We start from the raw sequence: 15,271 nt of genomic DNA, 5'->3' as shown, positions 1-15,271 counted from the left end.
CGTAATACCATTACCTAAAAATACATTATTACGATATTTTTATCATACATTATTAAATATAATTATACAATTTTATTAGATAATAAATAAACTTTATTAACTAGGAATAATTAAAACTCATTATTTAATTCGTTAAAAATGCAGTAACAAAAATGATGAAAACACAAAAACAGAGACAACAACAGCATCAACAGAGTCACATCACACTCTACACAGGTGGGTGGATCGCAGCATTGCCAGCAACATGACATCACCATGGAATAAGATTCACATTCACCACTCTCATCCTTCCCCTTCCCCGTCACCGCCACCGCCACCGCCACCGCTACTCTCCGACTCCGACTCCGACGGCGGCGATTCCTCTTCCTCCGCCCCCCTCCGCCACTCGGACCTCTCCGACTCCATCTTTAAGCCCTACCTCGAACTCTCCGGCCACTCCGGCACCGACCTCTCGAAGATCCAATCCTTCCTAACCTCTTCCTCCGCCGGCGCCCTCTCGTGCCTGATCTGCCTCGAACGCATCAAACCCTCCGACGCCACCTGGTCCTGCTCCTCCCTCTGCTTCGCCGTCTTCCACCTCTTCTGCATCCAGAGCTGGGCCCGGCAGGCCTCCGACCTCGCTGCCGCACGCGCCGTCACACGCCTCTCCATCTCCTCCGCCAGCGCCTCCGACACGGCCCTCTGGAACTGCCCCAAATGCAGATCGGAATACAACAAATCACACATTCCCAAAACCTACTTTTGCTTCTGCGGCAAAATAGAGAACCCTCCCAATGATCCATGGATTTTACCTCACTCTTGCGGCGAGGTTTGTGGAAGACAGCTGAAGCACAATTGCGGCCACCATTGTTTGCTTCTCTGCCACCCCGGGCCGTGCCCCTCTTGCCCCAAACTGGTTAAAGTTCGATGCTTTTGCGGGTGCCTTGAAGATGTTCGACGATGTGGCTTCAAGGAGTTTTCATGTAATAAACCCTGTTCCAAGTTTTTGGATTGTGGGGTTCACCGTTGCATTGAACTTTGCCACCCTGGCGCTTGCCCTCCTTGCCGGACACGTGGCGTGTACACGTGCCGGTGTGGGAAGGTCAAGGAGGAGAGGGAGTGCTTTGATCGTGGTTTTCAGTGTGAGAATCCGTGTGAGAAGAGGCTTGGCTGTGGGAAGCATGTTTGTGAGAGAGGGTGCCATTCTGGTGAGTGTGGTGAGTGTCCCCTTAAGGGGAAGAGAACGTGCCCTTGTGGGAAAAGGGTTTATGAAGGAATGCCTTGTGATGCTCCTCTGCAGCTTTGTGGGGCTACCTGTGATAAGATGTTGCCCTGTGGCTACCACAGGTGCCCTGAGCGGTGCCACCGTGGGCAGTGCGTTGAGACTTGCAGGGTTGTTGTGAAGAAGTCTTGTCGATGCGGGAGCCTCAAGAAAGATGTAAGTGCTTACTGCTTTTTTGAATTTGGATGTGTATCGGTTTATGGTAGTGAAATGGTTGTGGTAGGCATTGTTGATTGAACTTAGAGTAGGTTCCTTGCTATCAAGATTTGGCGTGCGAAAGGAAGTGTCAGAGGATGCGTGACTGCGGTCGACATGCTTGTAAGCGCCGCTGCTGTGATGGGGATTGCCCTCCTTGCTCTGAGGTATGTGCCTGTTTTGTAGCTGTTATCTTGTTTTGGCAGAAGATTCGTGAGTTGTGATGGACTGCGTTGGTTGATTTTCTTTTGTTTCTGAAAATTATTAGATATGCGGCAGGAAGCTTCGATGTAAGAACCATAAATGTCCTTCTCCATGCCATAGGTATGTCCTCTGCCTATATTCCCTAGGGCTTTGTCTGTACTCCTTTAGACAACAAGGTGAATAGCCGAAATACTTCTTTGTTTAATGTTTAAAGTTTACACTTAAAAGATTAGTTTCATGAATCATGATCCCCTGAACTGAAACTTTTTATGATCCTAGATCTGAGCTGAAATCAGGTCAGCCTGTTCATTTTTTAGGCTGAAAACCGCACTGGTCAGATTGCTTTTAGGCTGAGATCAGGCCGTCCCAACTGCCGTATGGCTAATGCAGATATCTGGCTGCCCCAATAATTATCTCTTCTATGTTCTTATTCAAATGCTACTACCAAGGTCTTTTTGGTACATGAATGCTAATTATTATCAATGTGTCATCATCATCTACTAACAATGTGATCACAATGGACTAGATAGAGAAGAAACATATTATTATTATTTAAATAAGTCAAATTAGTCATTGATCAGTTTATTTAAGAATATGGGCAAACAAAAAAAAAAGAAAAGGATAAAGGGACCTAATTGATCTCTTATGCATATTATATGTACAAAACCATATTTTAATCTCTAACTAGTGAAGGATGAAGTATAGGACATAGGCAGAACACATCACGATGATACTTAGCTTTGTTCTTGTTCTTGCAGAGGTCCTTGTGCTCCTTGCCCAATAATGGTGACAATTTCATGTGCATGTGGAGAGACACGTTTTGAGGTATGAATGTGAACACCAGGATTTTATCCAAGAGAGTAGATCTAAATAGTTGCTGGATCTTATCCTGTTACATGAAATATAAGTCTTCAAATGTACATGTTTGTTATTATTGCGAAGCCCATTTTATAATTGTATTCCCAAAACTTGAGATTCTTGAACGTAAATTATTAGTAAATTGTAATCACCTCTGTAAATATAAGACTATTAACTATTAAGTATAAACTGATTAATTCATGGAAGTTGATGGCCAGATGATGTTTGGCTCATTATCTGTTAGTAAGTTTGATAACTTTCGGCAGGCACATTTGTCGAAGAAGACTTTGCTTTTACATGTGCCACTCATTTTCAAGCACCAAAAGTGAAAACCTGAGTTGATTGTGGGGAGGGCTCTTTGGTGCTGAACAGTTGATCAACAAAATATCATCTTTGTTTGTGTAATATAATCACGTTTACATCGTGATAATTTAAATGAAGGCAAAGTCATTTGAGTATATTCTGTGGAACAACATAGGTAAATGCATAATATCAAATCAAGGAGGTTTCTTAGTGTTAATTTATGTACTATATATTTGTACATTAAATAAACTGGAAGTTCCGGGATCTTATAAACAAGGGATTACTTATTGCTGTTACCTTTGGGCTTCTGTATTTTAATTTTAATAAATTGATAATTTTACTTAATCTTGCTGATTGTTTGTGTCAGTAAACACACAAACACACTGGTATTCTTTGTTATGTCTTCCTTTGTGTGTGTTTACGGAGGTCTATTTTCTCTTCTCTGTTATGGCACTGTTATCTTATATTAATATTCTGGATCTTGATGCTATGTACTTGGATTTCTTCAAATTTTGCTAGCACTTGCCTCAGTTGCCTGAATTATCTGTGCTGAGTAGTGGATTTTGTACCAGGTTCCATGTGGTACTGAAATGGACCAAAAGCCTCCTAGATGTCCTAAGCCATGTCCTATCACTCCTTTATGCCGGCATGCATCAAATATCAAGGTATCATTTGATACTGACTTGTTTGGACGCAGGCATTTATTTATTTAAATTTTCAAGCAGAGATATTCTGGATTTGTTGTAAGCTGAAGCTGTGGTAGAGGAAAATAATTTAGAAAAAAATGATTTATGACTTTCTTTTTTCTACAAATGGTAATATCGTGTCTTTAATAGAGTATCATTTTACTTTATGGTTATTTTCTACCAAGCCATGTTTCTTGTATTGTAGAAAATTTAGAATGAGTTTGGAGAAGGTTTGGGTCATACAGTCCTTTCATTTGGTTTGGCTACAACCATTTATATGATGTGCTAGCTGTTGCTATCCCTATTTAATCACTGCTATTTTCTCTTGTTATAAGTTATGACTTTAAGAAATTTATTAATTTGTAGCTTTAGGTCTTTCAGATTTTTTTTCAACCTAGATATCAGTTGTAGCTTCAAGTATTTTTTTTTCTTGTTTTTAAATAAAATTTTACAGGTTTATTTATTGTAAAACTTGGCTGTGTGTATTACTAAAATTAAAATTTTAATTTTGTGACAGTGCACTAGTAAGTCTATGCTATAAGATATCCATAGATATCATTATTATACAATTTATACTTATATATATATATATATATATATATTCATTAATTTGGAGAAAAAAAAACATATGCTTGATTGTTGATGGTGCATCTTTTTTCTTTTTTGTGTTATTAACAAAATGTTATTTTTGTCTAGCCACATAAATGCCATTATGGAGCCTGCCATCCTTGTCGCCTACCTTGTGCCGAAGAGTACCAATGTGGTCATACATGCAAATTAAGGTTTGATAAAATTTTCTCTTTTTGTACGATAAAATTAATGCTTGCATGTTAGGACTTTGGATTTTTTTTAGCATTTAGCGTAAATGGAAAGTCCAAAAACACAGATCCATTTATCTCTACTCATGTCTTGAGTCTCGACTAAGTAATGCATGAGTTTCATCAGAATCTAGTATCACATGACCAAATTACCAGTCCGTACATTTAACTTTTAGTTATTTGCTTTCCTCGATTCTTTTGTCTTTGTGAAGGTGTCATGGTGCTAGGCCTCCTCCTAATCCAGAGTTTTCTCTTAAACCAAAGAAAAAGAAGGTTATACAACAAAGTGAAGGTGTTCCTGGCACTCCATGCCCTCCTTGCCCAGAACTTGTGTGGAGATCATGTGTTGGGCAACACATTGGAGCTGAGAGAATGGTTTGTTTTGCTTATCTTCAAAGCTCTATATGAACTTTGATATGCAAGATTCTTTTTGATGATTTTCCCAAAAGCAATTTGCATTAACTACTTTTATGCTGCTAATGTAGTTACTGTTTCTTTTCCACCCTCCTATCAGATGGTCTGCTCTGATAAATCACAGTTCTCCTGTGAAAATTTATGTGGTAATCCTCTACCATGTGCTAATCATTATTGTACAAAAACCTGCCATGCCTTGGAGAACCAGTTACAAGGGAGCGAACCTTGTGAAGACTGTTATCTTCCTTGCCAAAAGGTGTTAAATCTTCTTTAATTCCATTAATCCATATTTTATTCTTTATTTTGAACTGGTGTCTTTGTCATTCACGGTCTTTGATGTATTCTTTATGTTTTACGCTGGATTTTAGCTGAGTTGTTGAAGTTTCTCATTTGTCTTCCTGTGTAAAGTTGAAAGAAACTCCTGTATTCTTTTTAAAATCAAAGCTGATAATTTGTTTCTTGATGTGTAAACTGCATTGATCAGGAAAGAGAGCCAGCATGTCCACATCACTGCCCTAGGCGATGCCATCCTGAAGACTGTCCTCCATGCAAGGTGCTCATTAAACGGTCATGTCACTGTGGTGCGATGGTCCATGTGTTTGAGTGCCTATATTACAACAGCTTGTCTGCAAAGGGTCAAGAGACTGTCCGTTCATGTGGTGGGCCATGTCACAGGTAATTTAGGAAGTAGCAAATTTAACTTTATATTTTTTTAAAGATCTAGTTTAGCATTTGAAACTAACTTTAAGTTAAAAATCTCTGTTAGGCTTTCTTTCCTCCTTGTTTCTAGTTCTATTAATTGATTATTAAAGTTAGATGACGACTCTATTCGTCACATTGCTTTGCAGAAAGTTGCCAAATTGTACACATCTATGCCCAGAGACATGTCATCCTGGTCAATGCCTAAATGCTGAGAAATGCTGTAAAAAGGTACCACACAATTCAATAGCTATAACTTCATGCCTTGAATTTGAATATAACACAATTAGCATAAACGGTGTTTTTGTATTACTGTTCTAGCTACTGCATTCTAAGAAAATGACTACACTTATTTTGTTTTTTTTTTTTTTTTTCTGCAAACACTTATTTTGTTTTATTTATCCAATTTGACTTTTAAAATATGAAATCATTCTTCCCAGGTCACTGTTCGATGCAAATGCAAAACATTGAAAAAGGAGTGGGTTTGTCAAGATGTTCAAGCAGCATATCATCTTGCTGGTTGCCATCCAATGGATATTCCAAAAATTCAATTTGGAGTTGGACTCATTCCTTGCAATTCTGATTGTCAGAGTAAAGTGCAGGTTGTTGAGTCAGAACTACAGTTACGTAAAACTAGAGTTACGGAGGTAATCATGTTTCCGTCAGAAGTTTCCACATTTGCTCCAAACCATCTTTTTGCTGCTTTCTTTATTTTCATCAATGCTATAAAGTTGGATTGTACTTGTGGAAATTTAGCTCTTGTAAAGGCATCTTTGTGTTTGCATTGCCATTTAAGGTAATGGTGTAAATTTCAGAACCTAGTTAGAGTTGTATACCAAATCACAAATACATATAGATATTGATGCTTGGCAAAATGTAGAGTTTGTATTTTACTATTTTAGGATACCCTGTTGTTTCATAACTCGAATTACAAATATAATAGCAACTACTTACTCCTTAAAGAGTGGGAAAAAGGATAGTGAAAGAGTGAAATTCTTTGGGTTTTTCTACCATATTTACATTTATTCTGTTGATACAAATTTGCAACACCTATAAATATTATGCATTGTGAGAATGCTAGACCCATTTTATACTTGGGCAATACCCCTACATATGCACATATATGCATACATAAATCTAAGGTTCTAAAATTACATTTTCATCCAATACGATACCTTGAATTTCCCATGAATCTTTAGACCTACGCATAAAGACTGAAGAGGTGGAAATAGCGGGTATTAGGAATATTATTCAAAGGCTAGGTCAAGTGAATGAGTGAGGGCGTGAGGCTTGAAAACCCTAATTGACATTGTCCATGACCATTTTAGATTGATTTGAACTAACAGTATCAGTGAATTCTACCACTAGGATAAATCTTTAAATGTGCTATCCATTCTGCTGAAAGAAGTTCCTTTATCTGGGCATGCTCCACGCAGCACTTCAAACTCCAGATAGCCACAATAACTTGGCATAATGAGGACATGGGGATCATTGGTTAAAAATTGAGTGAATGCATGTGTTACCAATTGAGAAAAAAAAAAGCATTTTTATTTACTCCATTTATTTTAAATAAGACCAAGGTGATCCCGTGTCTAATGCTTTGGTTCCATTCCCCTTGAACCTAAATTGTATCTAAACTCATGAAACAACTAAATTGTTTCATAGTGTGCCCAAAATTGTTGGACTACATGATAAGTTCTCTCTCTGTTTCTTTAATTCTACTTAGTTTTTATTAATTACCTTATTCCCAATATGGAATGTCTTTAACTTCTTTAATTTAATTTTATGCATTGTCTGTGAATTTTTTTACACAGTCAACCAATAAGAAATCATGGTAAGTATGATTTTTAAAATAGCTGTTCTAAAAATCAACAAACTTATCCTACATATTCAATTGTGATGGGACGACGTCTTATGCTGACATCAGTGCATAAACTATTTACTCCTAAATTATATTGTTTTCCAATGTTTTCATTGAATTGGGGAGGCACGCTTTTAGTCAGATCTGTAGTGGTAGTGGCTAATACTCTGTAATTATTGAAGGTACAAGAGCCAGATGCAGAAAAATCAGTTCGGAAGTGGCGAAAAAGGCGGGAACAGGTTCTAGAATCCAAGGAAGCATCAAAACTACAGGTAATGTTAGTTTTCTTAATAAAAGAGCTATCTCTAAGTTCCAATTGCCTTTTTCTTCGCTGACCACTTATGAATGTAATTATTGAACAGAAAATTATTTCCAGAATGAAGCGGTTTCTTCTATTTGTCTTTATTTTGGTCATACTTCTTGCTGCTACATATTATGGGTACAAGGGACTTTTATGGCTCAATGATTGGATGAATGAAGTGGACGAACGAAGACAAATATATTCTCGAATCAAATGATTATTTATCAGTTTGATTGCCCCCTTTATACACCATTTTTTTTATCAGTCTGATTACATTATATTTCTTCCCTGTCAATGAGGATATATAGTGCATTTAATTCAATATGGTTTGATGGTTTCGTTATTTTTTCGAAGACTAGGAAATCACTGCATCATTTAATAGATATTCAGTCACGCCGAGAGTTTCCCAAAGTTTCAAAATGGGAAGCCAAGGTTAAATAAAATTTTGGCTAAATATTACGATTGTTTTTGTCTGAATAAATCGGCTTTTAAATTGCACAAAATTGTTAAGAACCTTGCTGATACGAAACTAACAGAAGAAGCACCAGCTACAGGGGTGCAAAAGGGAGAAGAGACCAAGAGCAAAAGAAGAATTGTGAAGCCCACCTACCTTGAAGATTATGTTTGAGCTGAAGAGGGCAATTCCGGAAAAAGGGAAATTAGAGAATCTCCACCAAATCATGCTTGCAGCACCAAAATAGCAATAGGAATTCTGTTACTAGAATATTCCTAGGAGAGCAGTTGTGCAAATTCAGAATGTCTATATAATACTATGTAAATAGCAAGCTGATAGCAGAAATAAGAATTTCCTTTTCCTCACCTTGTTAATTCTGGAGGAGCTGACCCTCGAAGTCAGTAATTCAGCTTGCACCTAACACTTGCAATTTGTGGCTCGTGCGTTATTTTGGATCTACTTAAAAAGCATTATTTGGTTGGGTCTTTTGATCCTTATTTAACTAAAAAAAAAAAACAATTGAGATCTACATACGAATAATAATTGAGGGCTAGAGATGTTTCAAGATATAAATCATAATTTTAATTTAATTAATTAATAAATATTTCACATTAATGTCATAGTGATAAATAAATAAATTTTTTTTGAAAAAAAAAAATGCACAGGAGATTGAGCATTATGGTATGCCTCAACTTGAAAGGGAAAAGTTAGGAAATTTATGGATAATTTGGGGATAACGTGTTTGAAGAAAAGCTGGTGGAAAAAAATCATATATCTTTATAGCGTATATGCATTAAAAATCTTTTTTTTTTTCTTAAAAAAAATATAGCTAATGTCACAAACATAGTGATTATTTTCCAAAGTTTTTATTTTAAAAAATGAAAAATTTAATCTGTCCCAAATATCTCTTATTAGTCCCTGACTATGGTTCAAGACAACCTAGTTCTTGACACTAAATTGTTGAAAGTAAAATAAGGTGCAAATGTATTTTACCCTCTATCACACACTCATACAACAAACAAGAAAGAGATGTATAGAATTGACTTCAATTCAATTAACACTCAAAAAAATCACATATAACATGCTTTCTTATAAGTCAAGTATTACATAAAAATAGAAAATCCATCCAAGTGAACTTTGGGTGACAACGGCTGGAAACAGTGGAACAATCACGGTCATGTAGTGTTGCTGAACAACTTCTGTTAATATGAGAGATTCTTATTATTGATTTTCTTAATAGTCTGAAACATCCAAGTCCGAGATAGTACCGTGGGAAACGTTATCACATGAGTCCGCATCCTCTTCGTTTATTGAAATATCATGAGTTCGTATTCTCTTCGTAGATTGGAATATCACATGAGTCCGTATCAAGAGGATCCGGAGTCATATGATTGGACTCATGTGATGGTAATGCAATGGAATAGGAAAAGTTCTCATCATATAGGCTACTACCACAAATAGCAAAAGCCCGATCCAAATCGACCACAATGTCATTCATGGTTGGTCTTTGCCTCGGTTCCTCTTCCACACAACGTATAGCTGTATGGGCCAGGATCTTCAGTGCCTCTGCTTCTTTCAAATCGGGTGGTCCAACCCTTGAATCCAAAATTTCGACCAAATCTCCAGCCAAAATAGGAGGCACTGCAAAGTCCACCAAATAAAATGGAGGTCCATCTTCCTCAGACTCGAGTAGTATAGCTCTCTTACCCGTTAAAAGTTCAAGCAATACAACTCCAAGCCCGTACACATCACACTTTGCTGTCAACACACCTCGAGTCATGTACTCAGGGCACATGTATCCCATGGTTCCCATTATAATCTCATCGTATTCATCGTCAGGTTCTGGACATATGAACGACAATTCAAAATCAAATACTCTAGCCGTCCAACTGGCATCAAGAAGAATATTGGAAGACTTGATATCCCTGTGAATAATAGATGGATTTGCATAATTATGCAGATATTGTATTCCCAAGGAAGCATCCCAAGCAATCTTGATCCTCATTTTCCACGAATTCAACACACTGCTATCCTTGTCCACATTGTTCTTATCATGCAAGCAATCACGCAACAACCCATTCTTCATATACTCGTAAACTGACAGCCTTTCATCTCTGTTTTCACAGTACCCAACCAGCCCAACCAAGTTCCTATGGTCTAAACGGGAAAAGATGGCAAATTCAGACTTACCAAACTGGGTTCCCTTAACGATTGCGACCTCACGACCATCAACGAGTTTGCCTCTGTACCCAAAGCCAAAGGTTCCAAAATGACGAATCCGGTTGTGAGGTGAGAAATTGTTGGTGGCTGCTTTAAGCTCAGCCCAGGTGAATAATCGTGCAGGAACATGTCTAGTGGCGTTGGGCACCACTTCCAGTTGTGAAAATGGTGCAGCTTTACTCCTGCTCATTGCACTGGGCACTGCCGAAGCAAGACTCTGGACAGGAGAAGGAGACGTTTCCAGTTGTGAAAATGGTGCAGCACTACTGCTGCTCATTGCATTGGCCACTGCCGAAGCAAGACTATGGACAGGGGAAGGAGATGTTCCCAAATCTGATGCAGTCCTACTCCTTATGGCATTGTCCACTACGGAACAAAAACTATGGATTCGGGATTCTCCCAAAATTGACGCAGTCTCACTCTTTATCGCACTGTCCACTGCCCAACTAAAACTCCTTGCATCAACAGTGATATCGGCCTTGTCAGTGCTCTCAGCGATTTCATAATCCATTTGATTTGATTCGTTAAGTGAAAGTATGTATGTGCTTTGTGGCCATATATAAACAGAGACCATATTAGTAGTTGAGAAGGTGCGAGGCAAGGGAAGAGAAGTTTCACCTTACCGATTGGGTCCACATGTGCGTGTGTATTAGTTGAAAAGAGAAGCTACCACGCAACAGAAAACTCTTACAGGAAACTAGCGAGAACCAGCATTGGGTTGCTTGCTTCTATGAAGCTTCCAAGTGTTTCACATGTCATGAAAAAACTATTCAAAATAACTTTTCTTTTTATTTTTATTAGCGTCGTATTCAATATCCTTATTTCTTAAAGTTTTTTCTTTGAGAAGTTATTAGCCATTCACAGTCAACTTTTGAAGTCTAAAGGGTTGTTAACTAGCCGAAAAACCATATATGTATATTCTTTTGTGTTTGTTCACATTATCATAAGTGGACAAGATGGTTATTTTGTTCTTGTTTTAAGATAATGATTTTTCGAATTTAGCGGACCCAACTTGGTTCAATAAATAAAATGACCCAAGGAAGTGAAGTTCTTGCTAAAGTAATAAACAATGCTCCAACACTTGGTAAAATATCTTATTCACCATTGGACATTTAAGCTTTTGTCTCATGTACTCGAATCTATCTTATGATTTTGAAATCTTTCACATTCCAAACTTTTCAAAATCTAGATGAGTTCAAATCTCATAACTCTGCCATATTCGATTCTTAATTAGCATGGTCGAACAATGATCGATTTCAACTCTTCGAAAAAATTTCTAAGTGAGACCAATCGATTTCAACTCTTCGAAAAAATTTCTAAGTGAGACCAATGATCAATAGCTATATCCCCTTAGCTTGGTTTATATGGAATTGATAGAAATGAATGGAAATTATAAGAGTTTTTAGAGTATGAAGTGAGTGAATTGCAGTAGTTTTCCTAGTTTCTAGTCCCCCGTTGTTATAATTGAATTTTGAACTTTCTCATATAAATTAATAGGAATGTGCTTTACACATTATTTAGTTTCTAGTCCCCCAATTTTTCGTTGCTTTCCATCTAACAATGTTCCCATCGTCAACGTGAAAGTCAGCACCCACTTTTCAAAGAGACAAAAGTAGACAAATAGTCAGCAACGACCTATCAAACATGGTTAGAATGATTATCGTTAGTGTACCTGCAGGCTCAAGTTCTCAAATGAGACCGCAACTGCACAGTGTTTTCATCCTCTAAAGGGTTGCTAGGCTTGAGGCATATACCATGTAGAAAGTACTGGACGAGAATGACAGTAAATATCATTCAATGAAAAATATTTGATGAACACACATTAACCTATTCAACACAAAAAAAAAAGAGATAAAAATTAAAGAAAAATATAAATATGATAAGATTTATGATGTGATAAGAGAGAGATGAAAATAAATAAAAAATATTGATGAGATGTTTAAAATAAAATGATGTTTATGTATCATAATGCCTTCTAGTTAATTATATCAATACCACTTTCTTCATCTTTAAAGAGCCATTCTTTTCTCAGGGCTACGATGGTCACTACCACAAGTAGCCAAAGCCCTCTCCAAATTGAGCACAATGTCAGCCATGGTTGGTCTATCTTTCCCTTCCCTTTTCACACAATGGATAGCTGTATCGGCCACTAACTCCAGTGCCTTTGCTTCATTCACACCGGGTGGTCCAACCCTTGGGTCCTTAATTTTCACCAGTTCTCCAGCCAAAATAGCAGGCTCTGCAAAGTCTATCACATGTAATCGGGTGCTTCCATCTTCCTCATTCTTGAGTATAGGTTTCTTTCCCGTTAAAAGCTCTAGCAGTACAACTCCAAACCCACACACATCACTCTTTTCTGTCAATACATGTCTAGTTCCTGCTGATACCTTCCCAAAATCAGATACTTTTGCCGTCCAAGTGGCATCAAGAAGAATGTTGGAGGACTTGATATTTCCGTGAATAGAATATAAATGATTATGTATATATTCTATTCCACGGGAAGCGTCCAAAGAAATTTTGATCCTCATTTTCCACGAATTCAACATAGTGCTACCCTTCTCCACATTGTTCTTGTCATGCAAATGATCATACAGCGCTCTATTCTTCATGTACTGATACACCAAGAGCCTTTCACTTTTCTCTTCACACAACCCAAGAAGCCGAACCAAGTGCTTGTGGTGTAGACAATTGGTCAAGAATAAAGGCCCAAGTGTAATGCTTTGAAACTCCTTAATGTTTGAAGTACTGGTTCCAGCCCTCTTGATAGCCACCTCACGACCATCAAAGAGTTTGCCTTTGTACACAAAGCCAATTCTGCCATGGCTAATCATGTTGTCACGTGAGAAATTGTTGGTTGCTGCTACAAGCTCTGCCAGTCTGAATGAACCACAAACATCTTCCATAGCAAAACCATGCACGGGGGAACTGGATCGTCCCAAATCTGCTCTACTTCTACTTCTTATAGCATTGTCCACAGCCGAAGAAAAACCATGCACAGGTAATGCTCCCAAACTTCCACTAGTACTACTCATGGCATCGTTCACTGCCGAAGCAAAACCATGCTCGGGTAATGCTCCCAAACTTCCACTGGTACTAATCATGGCATTGTTCACTGCCGAAGCAAAACCATACACAGGCAATGCTCCCAAACTTCCACTAGTACTACTCATGGCATTGTTCACTGCTGAAGCAAAATCATACACAGGCAATGCTCCCAAACTTCCACTAGTACTAATCATGGCATTGTTCACTGCCGAAGCAAAACCATGCACGTGAAATGCTCCCAAATCTCCATCAATACTACCCATCGCATTGTCCACTGCCGAAGCAAAACTATGGACAGGGGAAGCTCCCGAATTCACCATATATGCTTGAAATTTCACTCTCAATATGTCTTTCTTTTTCCACTGTCGACGCTTATTGCATCAACAGTAAAAGTATGGATGGATGGATTTTTATATGTGCTTTGGTGACCTAATGCTCGATTATGTCACATATATAGAGAGAGGCTGATGCAGGGCGAATTTTCCAAGAAGGTGTGAGGCAAGACAAGGTTGATGTTAGGGCAGCTTCCACGTTCATTGACGTTGGGGCAATTGCCTCCACCGCCTTTTTAGCCTTTTTTTTTTTTAACCGACCAATCTAGTTTTTTTTAATGAGTTTCTATCGTGTCTATGTTAAGTTGGGTATTAATGCTGTGATATTATTATTTCAAATTTAATGATAATTTTTTTGTATATTACAATTTAGTCATGTATAATCAAAATAATTTTAAAAAAGAAATTAAACTTTTTAATTTCACAAATTACTTGGCCAGGTTTCCATCTTTTTCTGTTATGTTTGTTTTCTGAGAAAATTTGGGACGACCCATTGTGTTGTAGTGCTCCAAAGTTCATTTTTTTTTCTTCCTTTTTGAAGTATTTTTTCTGAAAATTGTGAGGGGTGCTTCGTTGGGGGTATTTCATCGAACAGAGATGGTGGGTGGGTTCATGGGGTGCTTGGTTTGACCTGAGTTTTGTGCTGCAGCACTTCAAAATCCAATTTTCTCCTTTTTGATTTGTTGCTTGGAATGGTTTTTGAGAAAACTTTTGAGTACTTCATTTGGGTCTGTTATTCAACAGACGGTATGTCTGTGTGTGAAGAGAGTGAATTTTGTGAAATTAAAAAGTTTAATTTCTTTTTTAAAATATTTTGATTGTAGAGGACTAAACTGTAATATAAAAAAATTATCATTAAATTTCAAAATAATATAATTTAATTCCTATTGATCGAAAAATCAACCCTATCAACACCCTTAAAATTAATAGGAGCATAATAGAAACTCTCTTTTCTAATATTTCCAAACTTGTCATTCCATAGTCATCTTTTCTTATCGCACTGACCACCGCCCAACTAAAACTTGTTGCATTAACTATGAAATCGCTCATGTCAATGCTCCCAACCAATTCACTATCCATTTTATGAATTTGTACGCGTTTTGGCGGAGGACCTGTGGAGATCCACTGCTTGCTTTCAACACATTATATTTAGAGATACAATTGATTTGATGATAAAAGGTAATAGAAGAAATTAAATAAATAAGTCACAAATTCGAATGCTTCAAGTAAATAAAAAAAAACTGATAAACTAACTACTAATATTTATGAATAAAAAAAATAAAATTCAAAGATCCAATCCAACGTTGAGAAGAGAAGATAGCAGGCAAGATAAAACGATTCAAGGAAACTAGCGAGAACCTGCATTGGTTTGGTGCATTGAAACTAGCGAATAATGTGACCCACCATCATTGGTGCATGTCTCAGGTGAATTAAGGTTACAAGTCTTTCACCAGAATGGTTCTTATAAGATGTGTCCCAAATTCCAAATATAAAATAAATTTTACCATAATTGCGTAAATTTTACTTTGAAAGAATATTTTTTATGATAAAAATAATATAAGGTTATACTATATTTTTTACAAATATTATTCAATAAAAAAATAAGATTATAAACTTTTC

The 15,271-nt window shown here is 37.2% G+C and overlaps 3 protein-coding genes across 6 annotated transcripts; 1 reads left to right on the top strand and 2 right to left on the bottom strand.

Annotated features, from left to right (window-relative positions):
* The first annotated feature begins 76 nt into the window (after positions 1-76).
* Positions 77-9,707, top strand: LOC100788262 (NF-X1-type zinc finger protein NFXL2). Of its 4 annotated transcripts, XM_041012012.1 has the most exons (14): positions 77-1,417; positions 1,510-1,623; positions 1,725-1,780; positions 2,419-2,485; positions 3,394-3,486; positions 4,204-4,289; positions 4,538-4,700; positions 4,840-4,995; positions 5,224-5,414; positions 5,588-5,669; positions 5,879-6,085; positions 7,482-7,571; positions 7,662-7,828; positions 7,866-7,922. In XM_041012012.1, exons 1-13 carry the CDS (start codon positions 245-247, stop codon positions 7,815-7,817), a joined length of 2,634 nt encoding a protein of 877 aa, XP_040867946.1. In that variant the 5' UTR covers positions 77-244; the 3' UTR covers positions 7,818-7,828; positions 7,866-7,922. The 4 variants fall into 4 exon arrangements, with proteins under 4 accessions (XP_040867946.1, XP_014626513.1, XP_014626512.1 ...); XM_014771027.3 differs by lacking the exons at positions 7,662-7,828; positions 7,866-7,922 and adding an exon at positions 8,155-9,707; XM_014771026.3 differs by lacking the exons at positions 7,662-7,828; positions 7,866-7,922 and adding an exon at positions 8,149-9,707.
* On the bottom strand, positions 9,087-10,815 carry LOC100787718 (putative serine/threonine-protein kinase-like protein CCR3). The gene is made up of 2 exons (XM_026126705.2): positions 10,530-10,815; positions 9,087-10,442 (listed from the first exon to the last, which is right to left on the bottom strand). The coding sequence occupies exons 1-2, from the start codon at positions 10,783-10,785 to the stop codon at positions 9,373-9,375; spliced, it is 1,326 nt and encodes a 441-aa protein (XP_025982490.2). The 5' UTR covers positions 10,786-10,815; the 3' UTR covers positions 9,087-9,372.
* A 649-nt stretch (positions 10,816-11,464) lies between these two features.
* Positions 11,465-15,054, bottom strand: LOC100787192 (putative serine/threonine-protein kinase-like protein CCR3). The gene is made up of 2 exons (XM_014770437.2): positions 12,270-15,054; positions 11,465-12,101 (listed from the first exon to the last, which is right to left on the bottom strand). The coding sequence occupies exon 1, from the start codon at positions 13,637-13,639 to the stop codon at positions 12,284-12,286; it is 1,356 nt and encodes a 451-aa protein (XP_014625923.1). The 5' UTR covers positions 13,640-15,054; the 3' UTR covers positions 11,465-12,101; positions 12,270-12,283.
* Between the last annotated feature and the right edge of the window lie 217 nt (positions 15,055-15,271).

This window comes from Glycine max, chromosome 18, assembly GCF_000004515.6.
Source record: "Glycine max cultivar Williams 82 chromosome 18, Glycine_max_v4.0, whole genome shotgun sequence".
NCBI classification, from domain to species: Eukaryota; Viridiplantae; Streptophyta; class Magnoliopsida; order Fabales; family Fabaceae; genus Glycine; species Glycine max.
This window is presented reverse-complemented; position numbering and strand designations above follow the sequence as displayed.

What these genes read in the sequence shown, in the direction of transcription:
- LOC100788262 (XM_041012012.1), top strand. Translation starts at nt 245, where the DNA reads ATGACATCACCATGGAATAAGATTCACATTCACCACTCTCATCCTTCC. An exon ending in GGTCATACATGCAAATTAAG is followed by an intron (nt 4,290 to 4,537) that starts GTTTGATAAAAT and finishes GTCTTTGTGAAG; the next exon opens with GTGTCATGGTGCTAGGCCTC. An exon ending in CTGAGAAATGCTGTAAAAAG is followed by an intron (nt 5,670 to 5,878) that starts GTACCACACAAT and finishes CATTCTTCCCAG; the next exon opens with GTCACTGTTCGATGCAAATG.
- LOC100787718 (XM_026126705.2), bottom strand. Translation starts at nt 10,785, where the DNA reads ATGGATTATGAAATCGCTGAGAGCACTGACAAGGCCGATATCACTGTT. An exon ending in GAGCAGCAGTAGTGCTGCAC is followed by an intron (nt 10,443 to 10,529) that starts CATTTTCACAAC and finishes GTAAAGCTGCAC; the next exon opens with CATTTTCACAACTGGAAGTG.
- LOC100787192 (XM_014770437.2), bottom strand. Translation starts at nt 13,639, where the DNA reads ATGGTGAATTCGGGAGCTTCCCCTGTCCATAGTTTTGCTTCGGCAGTG.